This window comes from Ornithorhynchus anatinus, chromosome 5 (assembly GCF_004115215.2).
Source record: "Ornithorhynchus anatinus isolate Pmale09 chromosome 5, mOrnAna1.pri.v4, whole genome shotgun sequence".
Classification (NCBI taxonomy): Eukaryota; Metazoa; Chordata; class Mammalia; order Monotremata; family Ornithorhynchidae; genus Ornithorhynchus; species Ornithorhynchus anatinus.
The window spans coordinates 57,011,583-57,031,796 of record NC_041732.1 but is presented as its reverse complement, the minus strand read 5'-3'; the positions used below and the strand labels follow the sequence as shown (position 1 = coordinate 57,031,796).

The window sequence follows — 20,214 nt, the reverse complement described above, 5'->3', positions numbered from 1 at the left end:
GCTTCCTGGGGGGTTGAGAGTTAACCAGGGAAGGATTCCTGGAGGAGGTGGCATTCCAGGACAGCTCTGCAGGTGGGGAGAGCTACCAGTGGAGAATGGGGGAGCTGGGAAGCCCGGTTTCTACTGGTCCTTTCCTGGCCCTTGCTGGGAGGAGCCGCTCCGGGGCTTGGGGTCGCTCAGCCCAGCTGCCCAGGGTAGGTCAGCTCCCCTCCGGCCAGACCCGAGCCCTCCGCCAGTCCCCTCCGCTGACCGCCGCCACCAGACCCTGCTACCCGCAGACCCCCTTACCCGAAGGCGGCGTAGTGCAGGGCCGTGTCCCCCTCCTCATCTCGCGTGTCCACGGTGGCGTGTGCCTGCAGCAGGAGCCGCACTGACTCCACCTGCCCCAGGTGGGATGCCACCTGCAGCGCCGTCCGACCCTGGTTCTTCACGTCCACCTGCAGGGGGTGGGGGGATGGGGGAGGGCCCCACAGGGCCACCATCAGGAGGGGTCATTCTTTTCCCACTCCTTCTGAATCACTGACTTGCTCCCTTTACATCCCCCATCCCAGACCCACAGCACTAATGTACTTATGTCATTTATTTATTTATATTACTGTCTTCCCGTCTAGAATTTGAGCTTGTTGTGGGCAAGAAACAGTTCTGTTTATTGTTGGAGTGTGCTCTCCCAAGCGCTTAATACAGTGCTTTGCACACAGTAAGCACTCAATAAATACAATCGAATGAGGTCCCTTCGTGTCGTCCCCGGCCTCCAGAGGTCAGCCACAGCTCCTCCCGGAGATGTACCGGGACTCAGCGTCCCCTCTCCCCCATCTCTCTCCCCCATCGGGCCCTGCCTTGTCCGGATGTCTCTTCACCAGCTCCAGCAGGCGGGCGATGTTGCCGTGAGCAGCTTCTGTCACCAGCCGCCCTGGCTGGTCGGGATCACTCTTCTGGGCTAGCAGCTTTTCCAGGATGGTACATAGGGAGCCTGGAGGTGGGGAGGTCGAGGGTGTGCCCAGTGAGCAGGCCAGGCAGGAGAGCCCAGCATGTTCAGGGCAAGGCCAGGTTCTGCATCCAACCGACTCCCTCGCTCCCCCGGCTTCCAGCTCCCCAAGCTCCTGGGCTCCCACAGGCGCCCACAAGCCTTACTGAAGGCACGCCGCCTCCAAGAGGCCTTCCCTGTCTAAGCCCTCCTTTCCCTGTCTCCCACTGTCTTCTACAACGCCCTGACTTATTCACTTTATTCATCCCCCTCTTCCCAGTCCTACAGTACTTATGGCCTTATCTGTCATTTTATTTATTTACATTAATGTCTGTTTCCCCCTCCAGACTATAAGCTCGTTGTGGGCAAAGAATATCTCTTTTATTGTACTCTCCCAGGTGCTTCGCTCAGTGCTGTGCACACATTAAGTGATCAATAAATATGACTAACTGATGATCCCCGGCTTCCTTCTGGCCAGTCAAGGGGCAGATGGGCCCAGGGAGAAGCTAAACCCACCCACCACCTACCCCTCTGCACATCCCCGGGGAGACACCCACCCTGGGCTCCACCCATTTCACACCCCAGGCCGGGCATCTGGGCTGATGCCCTGTCCCCCCACGCAGACCCCTCACTTTTGGGTTCCTTGGCGCTCTCCATAGCGTCCAGGTTGGCGTCTTCCTCCCGGTGGCGGGTGGTAAGGCAGGAGGGGCTGAGCTTCCAGGCCTGACCACCGAGCGACATCCTCAGGTCTCCATCCCCAAACACCTTTGCCGCCTTCCCAGAGGAGCCTAGTGCCTGAGGCGGGGAGAGAAGGGAGGGTAGAGGGACTCTTGGTGGCCTGGCCTGGATCCTCATGGACACTTGGGGATGGTGGTTGGTTGTTGGTTTCATTTCTGGTATTTGCTTAGCATTTACTATTTGCCAGGTACTGTTCTTAGTGCTGGGGAAGACACAAGGTAATCAGGTTGGACACAGTCCCTGTCTCACATGGAGTTCAGTCTTTATCCCCATTTTACAGATGAGGTAACTGAGGCACAGAGAAGTGAAGTGACTTGACTAGGGTCACACAACAGACGAGTGGTTGTCCCAGGAGTAGAACCCAGATCCTACTGACTCCCAAACTTGTGCTCTATTCACTAGGCCATTCTCCTGCCTTTTCCCTGGAATAACCCCAGGAACCTATTGTTCAGAGCCCCTCAAGCTATGACACGTGTCTCCTGTGCTTCCCCAGCACTTCAGCGGGGGAGGGGGTGGTTTGGGCTAGGCCCCACGGTTGGGGGGGTGAGGGAAGAGGAGAAGGAAGTGAGCTGGCTCAATGTCTACTTACCGTGGTCAGGGCCCCCGGATGAAATGTCCAACGGGTCTCGCTATTGAACTGGACCCGCACGTCACCCCGGTCAGTGATTCTGTGCACTGTTCCTGTCTGGCCAATAAACTACAAGCAGATAAATGGGTGAAGCGGGCACACAGGCAGACAGGCCCTTGTTAGCAGGGCGTTAGGGTTAGGGCTCTGAAAGGAGGTGGGGGATAAGGACTGTCGTCTCCTGTCTAAAAGTCCCTTCAGACCACCTCCTGACCCTCTGCCCAATGCCCCTGTAAGATGGGTCAGGCATCCCCCAGCCAATGCCTGGAAACCTCCAGAAATGCCCAGACAGACCAGGAGTGGCCCACCCCACCCCCATGGACCACTGGCCAAAGAGTGGCCCATTGGGTCCCTGCTCCAGTTCATCCGGCACCGGTCCCAGTGGCACATTCTAGCCACAGTGGTTGGGGCTGCCAGCCGCTGCAGGGGAGAAGCTGACCGCAGAGTTTGTAGGTTCAAAGCTCTCCGCGACCATCAAACTAAATCCTTCCCTGCCCAGGTTAGTCCTTCCTTCCCCTCTTATTCTAGGGGAAACTGGAGTTCATGGGGCCAAAGCTGTCCCGGGGGCTTCCTACTCCCTGACAGAGGACCACTGCAGGGAGTGAGGAAGGGGACTCAGGTATTCCTGGATCCCTAACCCCAATATGACTCTGGCTGCTACTAGCAGAGGTGAGCCAGTGTTTGAAAGCTGGTTGACTTGCTGACAGCCTGGTTGACCATCTGTCTGTGTGACCATCTGACCGCCTGGCTGATGGAATGCGGCTTGGGAGAGATGGGGGTGGGACTCAATTCCCTGGTTCTGGAGGCCGGTTGGACCGCAGCCCCGGAAATCTCCCTCTGAGGGCAACTGAGGAGGCCTTGCAGCTGAGAGCGGCCACCTCGCTCACTTGGGGAAAGAGGAACCCCGCGTCAGGGTCGGGGGAGGGCCGGCCCACGGTCACCCCACCATTCCTCGCGAGGGGGAACTTCCGGCCACATCACCCAGCAGGGTGGGCACTCCGGTAGAAGGGGTCAGGAAGGGGCAGGGTTTGGGAGGTGCCTGGGGGCCCCTTGCCGACCCCATCGTGTTACATGTAGTGTCATGAAAGCAAGAGCATCATAAGAAAAGACCAAAAAGAGATCTTAGAGGAAGTAGCTATATGTATCCCAGGGGATGATGGACCCCAACCTCTACCCCTGCCTTACTCCAGGTCCTCTGGCCCACCAGCTCCAAAGTCCCCATGAACATCGATGCCACCTCTGAGCTACAGGAGTCAGTGATAGGAGCCGGAGGAGAGGGAGGCTGGGTGCTTGGGTGTTGGGGGAGGAATCCGTACCGGGCAGTGGAAGGAACAGGGAGAAACTGGACAACTGGCTGGACCTAGGCTGGAGAGAAGCGGGTACAGGCTTTACCTCTGCCATCTTGGGGTTCCAGCCCCCGTGGCCCTCCTGCATCTCCCGCAGGATCTCGACATCCAGCAGACACTGGACTTTATCCCCATGCTGGAAGGGCTGGCTGTCCACACTGGCCCGCCGCCGCAGTTCTGCCGGCTTACCTGGGGTAGAAAGATAGACAAAAGGTTAATGCCATTGGACTTTTCTGACTGTTGGTGAAGGCTGGGGGCGATCTGCTAGTCTTCTTCTGTGGGGTAGGGAGTCTCTGACTAGTTGGACCCCCCCACAAGCCCTGCAGCTCCAAAGCAAAACTTCAATTTCCAATCTGGGTGACTCTTGACATGTTCATGCCACACCGTGTGCAGAGCACGATGTGACTTCAGCCCCAGCGATATGTGGCAGAAGCGCCTATGCCCAGCATAGATTCGGAGCCATCAAGGCCGGGGTCCCAGGAGGGGATGCTGGTCCGACCTCCATCAGGAAATGCTGCTCAGTCAAGGAGAAGGGGCTCTGGGCCTTTGGCTTCACAGATCTGGAACTGCCCTACCCTAGGGCTGGTGCTAGACAGTGGTGGCCGAGGGAGGGGCTGAAATCCGGAGGTGAGGGGAGTGAAGGGGGGTCTGGGGCTACCTGCCCTTGCCCTCCAGCTCCCAGCCTCACTAGCTCTGAGCCACCCAATCCCCAGGGCCTGTGGCATGTGTTACCCTCCCTGGCTCTGAAAGTTGGCCGGGGCAAGATGTCAGGGGAGGGAGTGGAGAATCCAGAGACAACTCCTGCTTATGCTCATGTCAAGGGCAGGGCAGGAGAGGGAGCCGTGGGGATGGCACAGGGCAGCTACCTTGATGGGGTCCACTCCAGGGGGCATGCACCCAGCAGTGGCCATCTTTGAAGGGTCAGGAAGTGCTGGGGGGTGATGGCTTCCTTTCATCATTGCCTGCAGCCAGCCCTGAATCCCAGGCCTGGCTACTCATTATAATAATTATGGTACTTGTTAAGCACTTACTATGTGCAAAGCACTGTTCTAAGCATTGGGGTAGATACGAGTTAATCAGGTTGGAGACGGTTCCTGTCCCATGTGGGGCTCACAGTCTTAATCCCCATTTTACAGATGAGTTAACTGAGGCACGGAGAAGTGAAGCGACTTGCCCATGGTCACACGGGGCAGTGCCGGGATTAGAACCTAGGTCCTGACTCCCAAGCCCATGCTCCATCCACTAAGCCATGCTACCTCTCACAGGGGTCATGACCTGGCCTGGAGGCAGGAAAACTGGGATGGAAAGGTTGTGGGGGGAGACAGTCTCTGAGGGTCAGGGTGCCAGTGCAGCCTCATGCAACCAAACTGCCCCCCGCGGCACCTACCGAGCTGGGGGAGGTGGTCTTTGTAATAGAAGCCGCCAGGCGCCTCGGCCACACACTTGAGATCCACCTTGCCCTTGTGACCCACGCGGTACACGTTGGTGGTTCCGTCGGCCCAGGTGACGCTGGCCACGCTCCGGCCCGTCTCCACGTCCCAGCCCCGGATATCCACCACGCGACCTATCTTCCCCTCGCCGCCTGCGGAGACAGAAGAGCCTGTGGGGTTCCCCTCCTGGGACTCCTGGGTGGTGAGCTCGTTGTGGGCAGGGAGTGAATCTGTTTATTGTTGCATTGTACTCTCCCAAGAGCTTAATACAGTGCTTTGCACACAGTAAGCGCTCAATAAATACAAGGGAATGAACGCACCCCACCACCCCCAGCGGGTCAGAGGGGCAGTTTGCGAGCAAGGGTGACACCCTGTGGGCATAGAGGGGCGGTGCAACTCAAGGCTGCCAGTCCTGCTCCTGGGAGGGAAGGAAAAAGAGCATTCATTCAATCGTATTTATTGAGTGCTTACTATATGCAGAGCACTGTATTAAGCGCTTGGGAGAGTACACTATACCCATAAACAGACACAGTCCCTCCCCATAGCAAGCTCCCAGTCTAGAGGGGGAGACAGACATTAGGATAAATAAATGAATTACAGATAGGTACATAAGTGCTGTGGGGTTGAGGGGGATGAATAAAGCACGGTAGGAGAGGGGGAAGGAGGTTAAGCAGGAGGAATGGAGAAGGCTCTGGAGAGAGGGAGGGGGACCGGGCAGAGGAGGGAGGGCTGGAGGCGGGCCTGGAAAGCAGGCAGAACACTGCCGTGAGTCTGGCAGCCTCCCTCCCACAGTGAGCAGCAGCAGCATGGCAGTTCTGAAGAGGCCCATCCTGGCTCCAGGCTATGGCCCCCTTCCTCTACAGGGGGCCTACGGCCAAGCCCACCCAACCCCCCTTAAAAGCGTGCCTTCACAGGTGCAGAAACCCTCCACGTCGATTTACTCTCACCCTCTAGACCGTTAGCTCGCTGGGGGCGGGGCATGTGCCTGTTTGTTGTTTTAAATTGTACTCTCCCAAGTGCTTGGTACAGTGCTCTGCACACAGTCAGTGCTCAATAAATACGATTGACTTACTGGTCGGGGAGAGAGTGCTCACCCCACTGTTGCCCTTGGGACTACTGGGGCAAAAAGAAGGAGCCTTGTATGTCACTGCCCCGCCCACCCCCGACACACCCAGCAAGGCCGAGCTGCCCCCTCCCCACTTACCGTCCTGATTGCCCCACTCCCAGTCTGGGCCCCGGAGCACCTTGGCACCCTGGAAGATCCCTCTCAGGGGCAGGCGGGGAAGGTTCTGGCGGGGACTCACGGAGACTCTGCAAGGGAATCAAGTGCTCAGCCCCTTCCCCCATCATTCCGGTAGGATCTGTTGACCCACTGTGTATAAGGAGCACACCGTACTACACTCTTTTTGTGGAGTACAAGAGAATTGGTAGGGGGGATTCCTGCCCTCCAGAAGTTTATTACCTAGTGGGGTAGAGAGAGGGAGGGAGAAGGAGGGGACTGAAAGATCCAGGGAAGGGGAGGGGATATCAAGTTCTCTGTCTTGTTCCCCCGAGACGTAACTGGCATCTTTTTCTCCTGCTGAGGTATCTGTCTCTGCTCCCACAGACCTCCAGGAGCAGAGGGAGCAAACACCGTTTTTCTCTTCTCCCCTTTCAACTCCAATCCTATCCTGTAACACACCACCTCTCAGCAGGCCCCTAAGGACCTCCTCATGTGACCCCACCTGCTCTGATGACCCAGGGCTTTCGAACATGCTTACGTATCCCCTAACCTAAAAGAAAAAACCCAAACAAACCTCTCGACCCCAGAAATCCCTCCAGTTATTGCCCCATCTCCCTCCTACCATTCCTCTCTAAACTCCTTGAGAACACTGCTCACACCTGCCATCTCCACTTCCTCTCCTCCTTTTCTCTCCTTGACCCCCCTCCCATCTGGTTTCCACCCCCTTCATTCCACAAGGTAACCAGTGACCATCTTCTTGCCACACCTGAAGGTCTCTACTCAACCTTAATCTTCCTAGTCCTCTCAGCTGCCCTTGATACTGTAGGAACACTGGCCCCATCACCCTTCTTCCTGAAATTTTATCTAACCTTGGCTTCACTAACACTGTCCTCTCTTGGTTCTCCTCCTATCTGGCTACTCTTTAGTTTCTTTTGCAGGATCCTCCCCTGCCTCCCTCTCTCTGATAGTGGAAGTCTCTCAAGGCTCAGTTCAGGATCCCCTTTTATTCTCCCTCCACACCCAATCCCTTGGAGAACTCACTCACTCTCATCTCTATGAAGATGATTCCCAAATCCACCTCTCCATCCCTGACCTCTCTCCTTTTCTGCTGTCTCGCATTGCCTCCCACCTTCAGGACATCTCTACCTGGCTGTCCTGGTGAAACCTCATATTAAACCTATCCAAAACAGAACTCCTTATCTTCCCACCCAAAGCCCATCCTCCCCATGTCGTTCCCATTACTGGCAACATCACTCTCCTCCCTATCTCACAAACCTTGGTGTTGTCGACTCATCTCTCTCATCCCACCCTCATATTCAATCTGTCACCAAATCACGACATCGCTAAAATCTGCTCTATTCTCTCCATCCAAACTTTTACTATGCTAATCCAAGCTCTATATCTTATCCCCCTTTGACTACATCGGCCTCCTCACTGACTTCCAGGCTTCCTGTCTCCATTCTAGTCCATATGTCACGCTGCTGCACGGGTCATTTTTCTACAAAACTGTGCAGTCCATGTTGCCCAACTCCTCAAAAACTTCCAGTAATTGCCCATCCACCACCACAAATAAAAACTCCTTACAGTCTACCTTAAAACAATTAGCACGCACCTTCCTATCACACTGATTTACTCCAGCCCAGCTTTCATGCTTAGCTCCTTTAGCATCAGCTTACTCACTGTGCACCAATCTAATCTATTTCATTGTCCATCCCCTTTCCCACATCCTCCTGCTGGTCTGAAATCTCCACCGCACACGAGTGCACACCCATGGCAGACCGCCACTTTCCCCACCTTCAGAGACTTAATAATTATAATAATAATTATGGTATTTGTTAAGTGCTTACTATGTGCCAAGCACTGTTCTAAGCACTGGGGTAGATACAAGTGTCCCACCTGGGGCTCACAGTCTTCACTCCCATTTTAGACATAACATAATAATTATGGTATTTGTTAAGCACTTACTATGTGCCAGGCACTGTACTAAGCGCTGGGGTGGATACAAGCAAACTGTTTTGGACACAGTCCCTGTTCCATATGGGGCTCACAGTCTCCATCTCCATTTTACAGATGAGGTAACTGAGGCATAGTGAAGTGGTTTGCCCAAGGTCACACAGCAGACAAGTGGAGGAGCAGGGATTAGCACTCACGTCCTCTGACCGCCAAGCCCATGCTCTTGCCACTAAACCACGCTGCCTTCCAAGACTTACTGAGGTCACATCTCCTCCAAGAGGCTTTCCCCGATTATGGCCTCTTTTCCTCAGCTCCCTTTTCCTTTTGCATCATCTGTGCACTTGGATCTATGACCCTTGGGCATTTGATATCCACCCTACTTTCAGCCCCCAGCGTTTGTGTATGTATCTATAAGTTATAAGCTACATATTTATAGTAACACCTGTTTCCCCCTTTAGACTGCAAGCTCACTGTGGGCCAGGAACATATCTATCAATGAGTCATATTTACTAAGTGCTTAATGAGTGCTGGGCACCATATTTTGCACTTGAGAGAGTATAATACATATATAATAATACATAACAGACACATTCCCTGCTCACGGCGAGCTTTCAGTCTAGAGGGGGAGACAGATATCAATATAAATAAATTACGGCTATGTACGTAAGTACATAAGGGCGTGGGGTTGGGAGGAGGTGAATAAAGGCAGCAAGTCAGGGAGATGCAGAAGGGAATGGGAAAAGAAGAAATGAGGTTTTAATTGGGGAAGGCCTCTTGAAGAAGATGAGCCTTCAGTAAGACTTCGAAGGTGGCGAGAATGATTGTCGGTTATGAGGAGGGAGGACTATGAAGAGGGAGGGCGCTCCAGACCAGAGGCAGAACGTGGGCAAGAGGTCAGTGGCACGAGGAGATCGAGGTACAGTTAGAAGGCTGGCATTAGAGGATCAAAGTGGGTGGGCTGGGTTGCAGTAGGAGAATAGTGAGGTTTGGTAGGAGGGTCAAGGTGATTGCTTTAAAGCCGATGGTAAGGAGTTTCTGTTTGATGCAGAGGTGAATGGGCAACCACTGGAGGTTTCTGAGGAGTGGGGAGACGTGGCCTGAACATTTCTGCAGCAGAGTGAAGCATGGGCCAGAGTGAGGGGAGAGAGGATAGGATAAATGCTCGGATTAATGTGGCAGCGGTTTTAATGGATTATCTGCCAACTCTGTTCTGTTTTCTCCCAAGTGTTCAGTGTCCTGTACACAGTAAGTGCTCAATAAATACCACTGTTGATGATGATGAGATGAGGGAAGGAGAGCTGGTATCTTAGCCATTCATTCATTCATTCATTCAATAGTATTTATTGAGCGCTTACTATGTGCGGAGCACTGTACTAAGCGCTTGGAATGAACAAGTCGGCAACAGATAGAGACGGTCCCTGCCGTTTGACGGGCTTACAGTCTAATCGGGGGAGACGGACAGACAAGAACAATGGCAATAAATAGAGTCGAGGGGAAGAACATCTCGTAAAAACAATGGCAACTAAATAGAATCGAGGCGATGTACATTTCATTAACAAAATAAATAGGGTAATGAAAATATATACAGTTGAGCGGACGAGTACAGTGCTGAGGGGATGGGAAGGGAGAGGGGGAGGAGCAGAGGGAAATGGGGGGAAAAGAGGGTTAAGCTGCGGAGAGGTGAAGGGGGGGTGGTAGAGGGAGTAGAGGGAGAAGGGGAGCTCAGTCTGGGAAGGCCTCTTGGAGGAGGTGAGTTTTAAGTAGGGTTTTGAAGAGGGGAAGAGAATCAGTTTGGCGAAGGTGAGGAGGGAGGGCGTGCCAGGACCGCGGGAGGATGTGGCCCAGGGGTCGACGGTGGGATAGGTGAGACCGAGGGACGGTGAGGAGGTGGGCGGCAGAGGAGCGGAGCGTGTGGGGAAATAGAGGCTCAGAAAGGCCAGTAATCTGCCTGAGTCCAGACAGCAGGCCAGGGCAGAGCCCAGGATGTTGGGTAACTGGAAAAAGCCGACCAGCCCCTCTGGGGGAGGCAGGCTTAACTGAAGGCTGAGGCTGAATGGCAACAACGTTTAATGGCTTAGTGGATAAAGCATGGGCCTGGGAGTCAGAAGGAGCTGGGTTCTAAACACAGTTTCTCCACTTGTCTGCTGTGCCTCAGTTACCTCATCTGTAAAATGGGGATTAAGACTGTGAGCCTCTTGTGGGACAGGGATTGTGTCCAACCTGCTTTGCATGTATCCACCCCAGCGCTTAATACAGTAACAACAACAATAATAAGGGCATTTGTTTAGTGCTATGAGCCATGTTACAGATGAGGGAGTTGAGGCCCAGAGAAGGGAAATGACTTGTCCAAGATCATAGAGCAGAGAAGCAGAGGAGCCAGGATAAGAATTCATGACCTTCTGCCTCTCAGGGCCATTCCCTGTCCACTACACCATGCTGCTTCTCCAATAAGTAAGCGCTTACCAAATGTCATGATTGTTATCATTATTACTGTTGTGTTCCCGCTCAACAGCTCCACACCGGGTAAATCTTAGCTCCAGCCATTAGGGGATCCATTAGTGAGCCACCTATTTCTCCTGCAGCCCAGGCCCAGGGGATGGGAAGGGGGCCTTTTGAGGTGCCAGGATGAGAGCGTCTGGCTCTCCAGCTGTGTGCGTGCCTCTGGCCACTTTCTGGAGTCCCACACTTCCTAATGTCCACTCTGGAGCCCTGGGGTCTGTCCCCACCCCCATTTCTTTTCTGCTTTGTTCCTCTGGCCCTCTGACCTTCTATCATCCATCTCCAGTTCCCTCCAGCCCCAATCAGTCATTCAGAGGTATTTATTGAGCACTTACTATATGCAGAACACTGTTCTAAGTACTTGGGAGAGTACAATAGCCTCCCATCCCCCACCCCAGAATATCTTCAAGGTCTGCCGACCCCAAGGATTCTGGGGAACAATGATAATGGTAATTGTGCTATTTTTAAAGCACTAATTCTGTGCCGGGCACTGTGTAAAGTGCTGCGGTAGATACGAGATCATCAGACTGAACACAGTTCCTGTCCCACGTGGGGGCTCACAGCCTAAGGGGGAGGGAGAACCTCACTATTTTACAGGCGAAGGAAACTGAGGCCCTAAGAAGTAAAGTGATTTGCCCGAGGTAACATGGCAGACAAGTGGCATAGCTGGGATTGGAACCTAGCTTTCCTGACTCCCAGGCCGGTGCTCTTTTCATCAGGCCTTGCCGCACTGAATATTGGTCTAACCATCATGCTATTTTCTGTTATTTCCTCATTCTCCCTCCTGCTTCAGTTATTTGGAAATAATTACTGTCTGCCTCCCCCATTAGACTGAAAGCCCAATCAATCAATCAGTGGTATCTCTTGAGCGTCTTCTGAGTGCTGAACACTGTAGAGAGCCCTGGAGAGAACTCATCAGAAGCAAGACATTCCAGGCCCTTGAGGCATTCACAGCCTCTCTGGGGAGACAGAGAAATGATTCACAAAGAGGTTGCAGAAAACAATAGAGGCCTTCCCCGATTAAGCCCTCATTTCCTTTTCTACCTCTCCCGCCAGCAAGTCACTTGGTCTTGCTCCTTTGGCACACCCCTTCCTCAGCCCCACTAGCACTTATGTATATATTGGTAATTGTTTATATTACTGTCTGTCTCCCCCTCTAGGCTGTAAACTCATTTTGGTCAGGGAATGCAACTACCAATTCTGTTATATTGTACCAGGCCATGCTGCTTTTCGGGGCCTCGAGGCCAGAGAATCCATCACAGTGGTGCTGTACACACTCAAGCTCTTAGTACAATGCTCTTAGACTGTCTAGGTTTGCTGTGGGCCAGAAATATGTCTGCTATACTACTATACTAGACTCTCCAAGTGCCTAATACAGTGCTTTGCGCACTCAATAAATATGCTCAATAAATATGGCTGCTTTGCACTAAGTTCTTTCCATTGACTGACTCATGGGGAGCCAGGCGATCCCTGTTCTTCTTAGCCCAGCATCAACACGGAGCTATGGCTTTCCCAGCTGGAAAAGGGCTAACTCTCCTGAGCCCCCAGACCCAGAGGAGGCTTGATCTTGGGTGGTCTGGTCCAAGGTAAACCCAGGTCGACCTCCCCAAAGCCAGAACCACCTTAACACCCTGGATGCGGACCTACTAGCCCCACTGGACTGAGCCTCACAAAGGTCCAAGCAGGAGAGCCAGACCGCCCCTCCCCTCCCCAACCTTGGGGAGGGCTTACTGCTCTGGCAACAGAAGCCTGAGTCTCGTGGGTCAGAGCTCAAAGGACAGAAAACAAAACCGTCTTTCAGTTCCCGTGTGGCAGCTGGGCCCGCTCCGGAGATGGGCGAGCTGTCACAGGCCTAGTTGGCAAGGGGTACCTAGGGAGGGGCAAGCTGCCATGAGCCATTAGCCAGGCCCTCTCTGGGCTGCCAGGGCCTGGCGACAGAGGCCCAGAGAGCAGGACCCACTCTAGGGATGAGCGAGTGGGACTGACAACAGGCAGCGGGGAACGGGGCACGGCCATGAACCACCTCAGCAGGGGGTGCCGGGGGTCGAAGAGGTGTTTGAGAGCAGCCAAAATGCAGGCCCAGACAGGCAGAGTTTAGAGAGGCAGAACTGGGGACCCCAGCCCCTCTCCTCCATATCAGACCCACCCAGACCAGGCCAGGGCTGAGTAGGGCTGGGCCCTACTCACAGCCTGGGTGGGGCACACGGGACTCCCCTCTGGTCCAAGGAGGTGAAGCCTGGAGCTCCCTCGAGCCTCCTAGACTCTAGACTGCAGAGACCAGGAGCTCAAAGATCAAAGGTTGAAGACAAGGTAATAATATATGCATAGAAGGTGGGGGGGTGGGGAGGGAGGAAGAGAGAGTTCTTTAGGGAAGGGAGAGGTTGTGCGGTGATTGAGGTCAATCCTGGCAACAGCCTGCCTAACCCTCACTCTGACCCCACTTACAGGTTACACTCATATAGGTCAAGGTGCCCCCTTCTGAGTAAGTTGATGGGACACTCTAGGAAAACAAGAATCAATCAATGGTATTTAACAAGAACTGACCATGTACAGAACACTGTACTATGTACCTGGGAAAGTTCAATACAACAGAGGTGGTTACACACATTCCCTGCCCACAAGGACCTTGGGGAGAAGGTCCAGTATAACAGTTGGTAGTTGAATTCCCTGACCACGAGTTGACCATCTAGAGGGGGAGACAGATATCAATATACACAAAACAATTACCGATACACACACACACACACACACACACACACGCAGAAGAAGGTAAGCCCCCCAGCGGCCGACCCCGTCGTCCCCCGCTGCCTAGTCTGTGGTTTTTTTCTAGAGGGGGAGACAGATATCAATATACACAAAACAATTACCGATACACACACACACACACACACACACACACACAGAAGAAGGTAAGCCCCCCAGCCGCCGACCCCGTCGTCCCCCGCTGCCTAGTCTGTGGTTTTTTCCAGTGACCCACTCCACTGGGGCAGGACCTTCTAATCCCATCTCCACCTCCCCATTTCCCAGCTCTTCAAATATAAGTCCTCTCTCAAAGGCTATGATCTGGTTGAGTTGCCCTCCTTTTCCGCCTCTCCTTCACTCTAGTGCCCAGATCAATTTTCTAAATATCGTCCTCAAGCCCCTCAAACAATATCTACTGACCACCAGCTTTCACTTCTCTCCCTTTTTACCTAACCAATCTCTTCTACCATTATACCTCAGTTCCACCCTTGATTCCTCTGAAATTCACCTCCTTACTGTGCCTTTTCTCCTCCCCAGGAGAGGATCATCTCCATATTATCAACTATCATCTCAACAGCATTTTTGCATCACTACTTCTCATTGCACTTTTATTCATTCATTCATTCATTCAATTCAATAGTATTTATTGAGCGCTTACTATGTGCAGAGCACTGTACTAAGCGCTTGGGATGAACAAGTCGGCAACAGATAGAGACAGTCCCTGCCGTTTGACGGGCTTACAGTCTAATCGGGGGAGACGGACAGACAAGAACAATGGCACTAAACAGCGTCAAGGGGAAGAACATCTCGTAAAAACAATGGCAACTAAATAGAATCAAGGCGATGTACAATTCATTAACAAAATAAATAGGGTAACGAAAATATATACAGTTGAGCGGACGAGTACAGTGCTGTGGGGATGGGAAGGGAGAGGTGGAGGAGCAGAGGGAAAAGGGGAAAATGAGGCTTTAACTGCGGAGAGGTAAAGGGGGGATGGCAGAGGGAGTAGAGGGGGAAGAGGAGCTCAGTCTGGGAAGGCCTCTTGGAGGAGGTAATTTTTAAGTAAGGTTTTGAAGAGGGAAAGAGAATCAGTTTGGCGGAGGTGAGGAGGGAGGGCGTTCCAGGACCGCGGGAGGACGTGACCCAGGGGTCGACGGCGGGATAGGCGAGACCGAGGGACGGCGAGGAGGTGGGCGGCAGAGGAGCGGAGCGTGCGGGGTGGGCAGTAGAAAGAGAGAAGGGAGGAGAGGTAGGAAGGGGCAAGGTGATGGAGAGCCTTGAAGCCTAGAGTGAGGAGTTTTTGTTTGGAGCGGAGGTCGATAGGCAACAACTGGAGTTGTTTAAGAAGGGGAGTGACATGCCCAGATCGTTTCTGCAGGAAGATGAGCCGGGCAGCGGAGTGAAGAATAGACCGGAGCGGGGCGAGAGAGGAGGAAGGGAGGTCAGAGAGAAGGCTGACACAGTAGTCTAGCCGGGATATAACGAGAGCCCGTAATAGTAAGGTAGCCGTTTGGGTGGAGAGGAAAGGGCGGATCTTGGCGATATTGTAGAGGTGAAACCGGCAGGTCTTGGTAACGGATAGGATGTGTGGGGTGAACAAGAGGGACGAGTCAAGGATGACACCGAGATTGCGGGCCTGCGGGACGGGAAGGATGGTCGTGCCATCCACGGTGATGGAGAAGTCTGGGAGCGGACCGGGCTTGGGAGGGAAGATGAGGAGCTCAGTCTTGCTCATGTTGAGTTTTAGGTGGCGGGCCGACATCCAGGTGGAGACGTCCCGGAGGCAGGAGGAGATGCGAGCCCGAAGGGAGGGGGAGAGGACAGGGGCGGAGATGTAGATCTGCGTGTCATCTGCGTAGAGATGGTAGTCAAAGCCGTGAGAGCGGATGAGTTCACCGAGGGAGTGAGTGTAAATGGAGAACAGAAGAGGGCCAAGAACTGACCCTTGAGGAACTCCAACAGTTAAAGGATGGGAGGGGGAGGAGGCTCCAGCGTAGGAGACCGAGAATGATCGGCCAGAGAGGTAAGGGGAGAACCAGGAGAGGACAGAGTCCATGAAGCCAAGGTGAGATAAGGTATGGAGGAGGAGGGGATGGTCGACAGTGTCAAAGGCAGCAGAGAGGTCAAGGAGGATCAGAATGGAGTAGGAGCCATTGGATTTGGCAAGAAGGAGGTCACGGGTGACCTTAGAGAGAGCAGTCTCGGTAGAGTGGAGGGGACGGAAGCCAGATTGGAGGGGGTCTAGGAGAGAATGGGAGTTAAGGAATTCTAGGCATATCACTTTACACTCTCCAGATGGTAAGCGCCTTTTGGACAGAGCTCATGCCTTCTTCTATTGTACTCTTCCAAACACGTATCAATTTATCAATCAAACGATCGTATTGATTAAATGTCTGCATGCAGCGTACTGTACAAGGTGTCTGAGAGAGTACAGTATTAATCCCGGCTCCGCCACTTAGCTGTGTGACTTTGGGCAAGTCACTTAACTCCTCTGTGTCTCAGTTACTTCATCCATAAAATGGGGATGAAGACTGTGAGCCCCACGTGGGGCAACCTGATTACCGTGTATCTATCCTAGTGCTTAGAACAGTGCTTGGCACATAATAAGCACTTAAATACTACCATTATTATTATTAATACAATTAGTAGATAGATTCCTGCTCCCATGGAGTTTAACACCTAGAAGGGGAAGATAGGGGAGATAGGGGAGACAGACACATAGGAGGAATAATAATAATGATAATAGTAATTATAATTAAGGTATTTGTTAAGCATTTACAATATGCCAAGCACTGTACTAAGGGCTGGGGTAGGATCAAGTTATTCGGCCCTTGGGTCACATAGTGCTCACAGTCTAAGTAGAGGGAGATGTATTGAATCCTCATTTTAAAGATGAGGAAACAGAGGCACAGAGAAGTTAAGTGACTTGCCCGAGGTCACACAGCCGACAGGGAGAAGTAATAAAACACAGACCTGGGAGCCAGAGGACCAGAGTTCTAATCCCAGCTCTGCCACTTGCCTTTATGTGACTTCAGGCGAGTCACTTAATTTATCTGTGCCTCAGTTTCCTCAACTGTGAAACAGGGATTCAATACCTACTCCTACTTGGACTATGAGCCCCATGTGGAATGGGGACTTTTTCTAATCCAATTATCTTGTATCTAAGAGCTTCACAAGGGCTTAATACCACTTAAAAAAATAAATCATACTGAAATATGTACAGAAATGCTCCAGGGAGATGTGAGCATCCAAGCGCAGAGGTGACAACTTGTGAAGTTCTAAAGGTGGCTCTTTTGGAGGTGGGGGAGGTGGGAGATTAATCAAAGAAAGCTTCCTGGAGGAGGTGTGATTTCAGAAGAGTTTTGGAGATGGGGAGGGCTGTGATCTGGGGAATGAGATGGGGGAGGAGGTTCCAGGGAGGAAGAAGGAAGCAGGGGTAAGTGGGGGGGGGGGGGGGCTCAATATGGTGCTCATTAGCACTTGGTACAGTGCTCTGCACACAGTGAGTGCTCAATAAGTACGATTTAATGAAATACGATTGAATGAGCCGATAGGGGCTCAATCGGTACTAATGACTGGTTGATTGACTGCCGGGCAGTACTCACGGACGTGACAGCGCAGTCTCATAGCGTTCAAAGGCGTGGGAGAGGTCGTGCTTGTTGTTCATGTAGCACTGTGTGCAGAGGTCATAGTCGAAGCACACGGCGCATTTCCAACGCATGCCTCGCAGCCCGTGCTTCTTGCAGCAGTCGCAGATGATGTTGGGATGGCGGATGCCTGTGGGGACACCGAAGCTGGGAGATTGGATGGGGCGGACCCCCCCTCACGGCCCCAGCCTGGGGGGCTGGGGAAAGACTTGGGGGGGGGGGGGGTCCTCCTGTTCCCTCTCATCCCGCCATCTCCAGAGGGTGGGTCTCTGGGATCACGAACGGCCATACTGTTGGGTGTGGGACCCTCACCCCGGGCGGTGGCAGGGGTTGTGGCTGGCAGACCAAGTAGCCAGGTGGAATCAACAGAGGGCACGGGGCGGAGAGGATCTGCAGGAAATGAGTTCTGAACTCTCACAGCGAGGGGTCCCCGACCGGCCGCTGCCCGACCCAAGCAGACCTCCGACACCCCAGGTTGGCGGTTCTCAAAAGTGCGGCATCCCAGCCCAGAGGGGCAGGACTCCCGGGACCCAAATTCATGGCCTTCCCACCCCCCTGCCTGGCCCTCAGACCCATCGGAATCAGTGCTCTGCACTGACACTGTCCCCGGAGAGCCAGGCTACGCCTCCAGCAGGTTTCCCCCCCACCCTGGTCCAACTGCCCCACCTCAGTTTACCTATCTGGGCATTGTCGTAAAGGAGCAGGTCGAAGGCCCCCTGGAAGCCGGTCCGGTAATTGGTCCGGGTCCCCTGATCCCACTGGACGACGACAGTCCGGTCGGGCGTCGTGGGGCTGCCCTGGCGGCCGATCTCTACCACCGTGCCCACGTTACCTTCCCCGCTGTCCTGGTGGCCCCACTTCCAGTCCAGGCCACGGACCACCCTCACCCCCACCTGCATGCTGGCATAGGGGTCTGCGTCCATGGCGCTGCCCCAGGGTGGCCGGTGGCTCCAGGCCCTGAGGGAGAGAGGGACTGGTGAGGTGCACGGCGGTTGGCTGTCCTGGGCACCTGGGGAGAAGAGCACGCAATCAGGGCATCAGTTACGCCAAGGGAGGCCCCTGGGTCACAGCTCCGGCATGCACACATGCTCACTCAAGAGACAGAGCCCAGGAGCCAGCTGATGGCTCTTGAACCATCCATCCCCTTTTCCACGTCCTCCCTCTAACCTGGAACTCGTGCCCACTCCATATAATAATATTATGGTATTTGTTGAGCGTTTACTATGTTAAGCACTGGAGTTGATGCGAGTTAATCAAGTTGGACTCAGTCCCTGTCCCAAATATATGAAGACCACCACTCTCTCTATCTTCAAAGCATTAAAAGGTCACATCTCCTCCAAGAGGCCTTGGCCAATTAAGCCCTCTTTTCTTTGGCTTGCTCTCCCCTCTGCATCTTCTATGCAACTAGATCTGTAACCATTGGACACTTATATTCACCTTATCACCAACCCACAGCACTGGGGTATATATCTTTAAATTATGTTATAAATTAGCACTTGGGTATATATCTTTAAATTATGTTATAAATTACTTATTTATTCATATTAATGTCTGTTTCCCCCTCTAGGTTCATTAAGGGCAGGGAGTGTGTCTGCTGATTCTGTTGTATTGCACTCTCCAAAGCGCTTAGTACAGTGCTCTGCACATAGTAAGAGCTCAATAAATACCACTGATTGATTTATTGATCAATCCATCTGTCCAAATCAGGCTCCCGCCAAGCTGAAGGTCTCCAGAGCCTGGGACCTGGACACCACAGCTGCTGGCCCTTCCAACTCCTGGAGCTATGAGCAATGCCTCTACTTGGCATCAAATGAGAAGGGAAGGACCCCCTCCAATTATGTCCTGGGACAGCAATGGAGCTGGGCTAGCCACAACATGACACTGGGTGGGTCACGGGAGGAGGGAGGACTGGAATAGGACACTCTAGGGTGAGTTAAAATTGGGACAGTGAATGCCAGAACGGCGGAGGAAATATTTTAAGGACTGCCGCAGAGAGTCCAGACTGGAGCACAGCAACGAGAAGCTCTTCTCGAGCTAAAGTGGGGCCTAGTGGAAAGAGGACGTGGGTTCTAGTCCCGGCTTCACCAATAGCCTGCTATGTGACCTTGGGCAAGTTACTTCACTTCTCTGTTTACTCATTCATTCATTCCACAGTACTTATTGAGCGCTTATTGTATGCGAAGCACTGTACTCTTTGAGTACAATATAACAACAAACACACATTCCTGCCCACAACGAGCTCACAGTCTAGAGGGGACTCCGTGCCTCAGTTTCCTGTACTTAGTACCGTGCTCTGCACACGTAAGCGCTCAATAAATAAAACTGAAGGAATGAATGAATGAAAGGCTGGGCCACGAGCGGGCAAGAGCAGAGGGGCTCACTGGCTATCATGTGGTCCCTGACAAGGATGCCTACTGGATCTATATTGACCGAGGCCCAGTCCCTGGCCAAATTGTATTGATAATACTGCACGACATGGCATGTTTCTGTCCTTGTGCAGTTTCCATAGCTTCTTAATCCCTATTGTCTCATTTGATCTTCCACTGGCAGAGGCAGAGTGAGTGAGGAGGGCCGCAAACGAATCTCTTGAACAGAGATCTGTACTAAACTCTATGGTAGGTGCAAGATAGACTGGACCCCATCCCTGTCCCATCCTGGGCTCACAGTCTGAGGAGGGAGAACAGGTATTTTACCCTCATTTTACAGATGAGAAACCGAGGCTCAGGGAGATTGAGTGACTTTCCCAAGTTCAGGCAGCCGGCCAGTGCTCTCCAGAGCAGTAAGTACAGTGCTCTCTCTGTACACAGTAATCTCTCAACCAATACCATTGACTGACTGATGGGTGGCAGAGTTGGGATTAGGACCTGGATCTCCTTATTCCCAAATCTGAGCTCCCTCCACCAGGCCATACCAAGCTGAAGTTCAGGTCTGTCTGGCTAAGTCCTGAATAGATAACAACAATAATAATAATAATGACAATAATATGTGTGGTATATTTCCTGCAGAAACGCTCTGGGCATGTCACTCCCCTTCTTAAAAACCTCCAGT

At 52.9% G+C, this 20,214-nt stretch overlaps 1 protein-coding gene across 2 annotated transcripts in view; it reads right to left on the bottom strand.

Moving 5' to 3' along the window:
- Nucleotides 1-20,214, bottom strand: part of MIB2 (MIB E3 ubiquitin protein ligase 2) — a 42,688-nt gene that overhangs the window by 10,931 nt on the left and 11,543 nt on the right. For both annotated transcript variants that reach the window (XM_029065675.2, XM_029065676.2), the window contains exons 2-10: nt 17,843-18,175; nt 17,125-17,296; nt 6,308-6,414; nt 5,061-5,255; nt 3,720-3,862; nt 2,292-2,399; nt 1,597-1,759; nt 837-970; nt 289-437 (exon numbers count right to left, since the gene is read on the bottom strand). In XM_029065675.2, coding sequence (XP_028921508.1) covers nt 289-437; nt 837-970; nt 1,597-1,759; nt 2,292-2,399; nt 3,720-3,862; nt 5,061-5,255; nt 6,308-6,414; nt 17,125-17,296; nt 17,843-18,089 — 1,418 coding nt within the window. In that variant the 5' untranslated portion in view covers nt 18,090-18,175. The remainder of the gene's footprint in view (nt 1-288; nt 438-836; nt 971-1,596; nt 1,760-2,291; nt 2,400-3,719; nt 3,863-5,060; nt 5,256-6,307; nt 6,415-17,124; nt 17,297-17,842; nt 18,176-20,214) is intronic.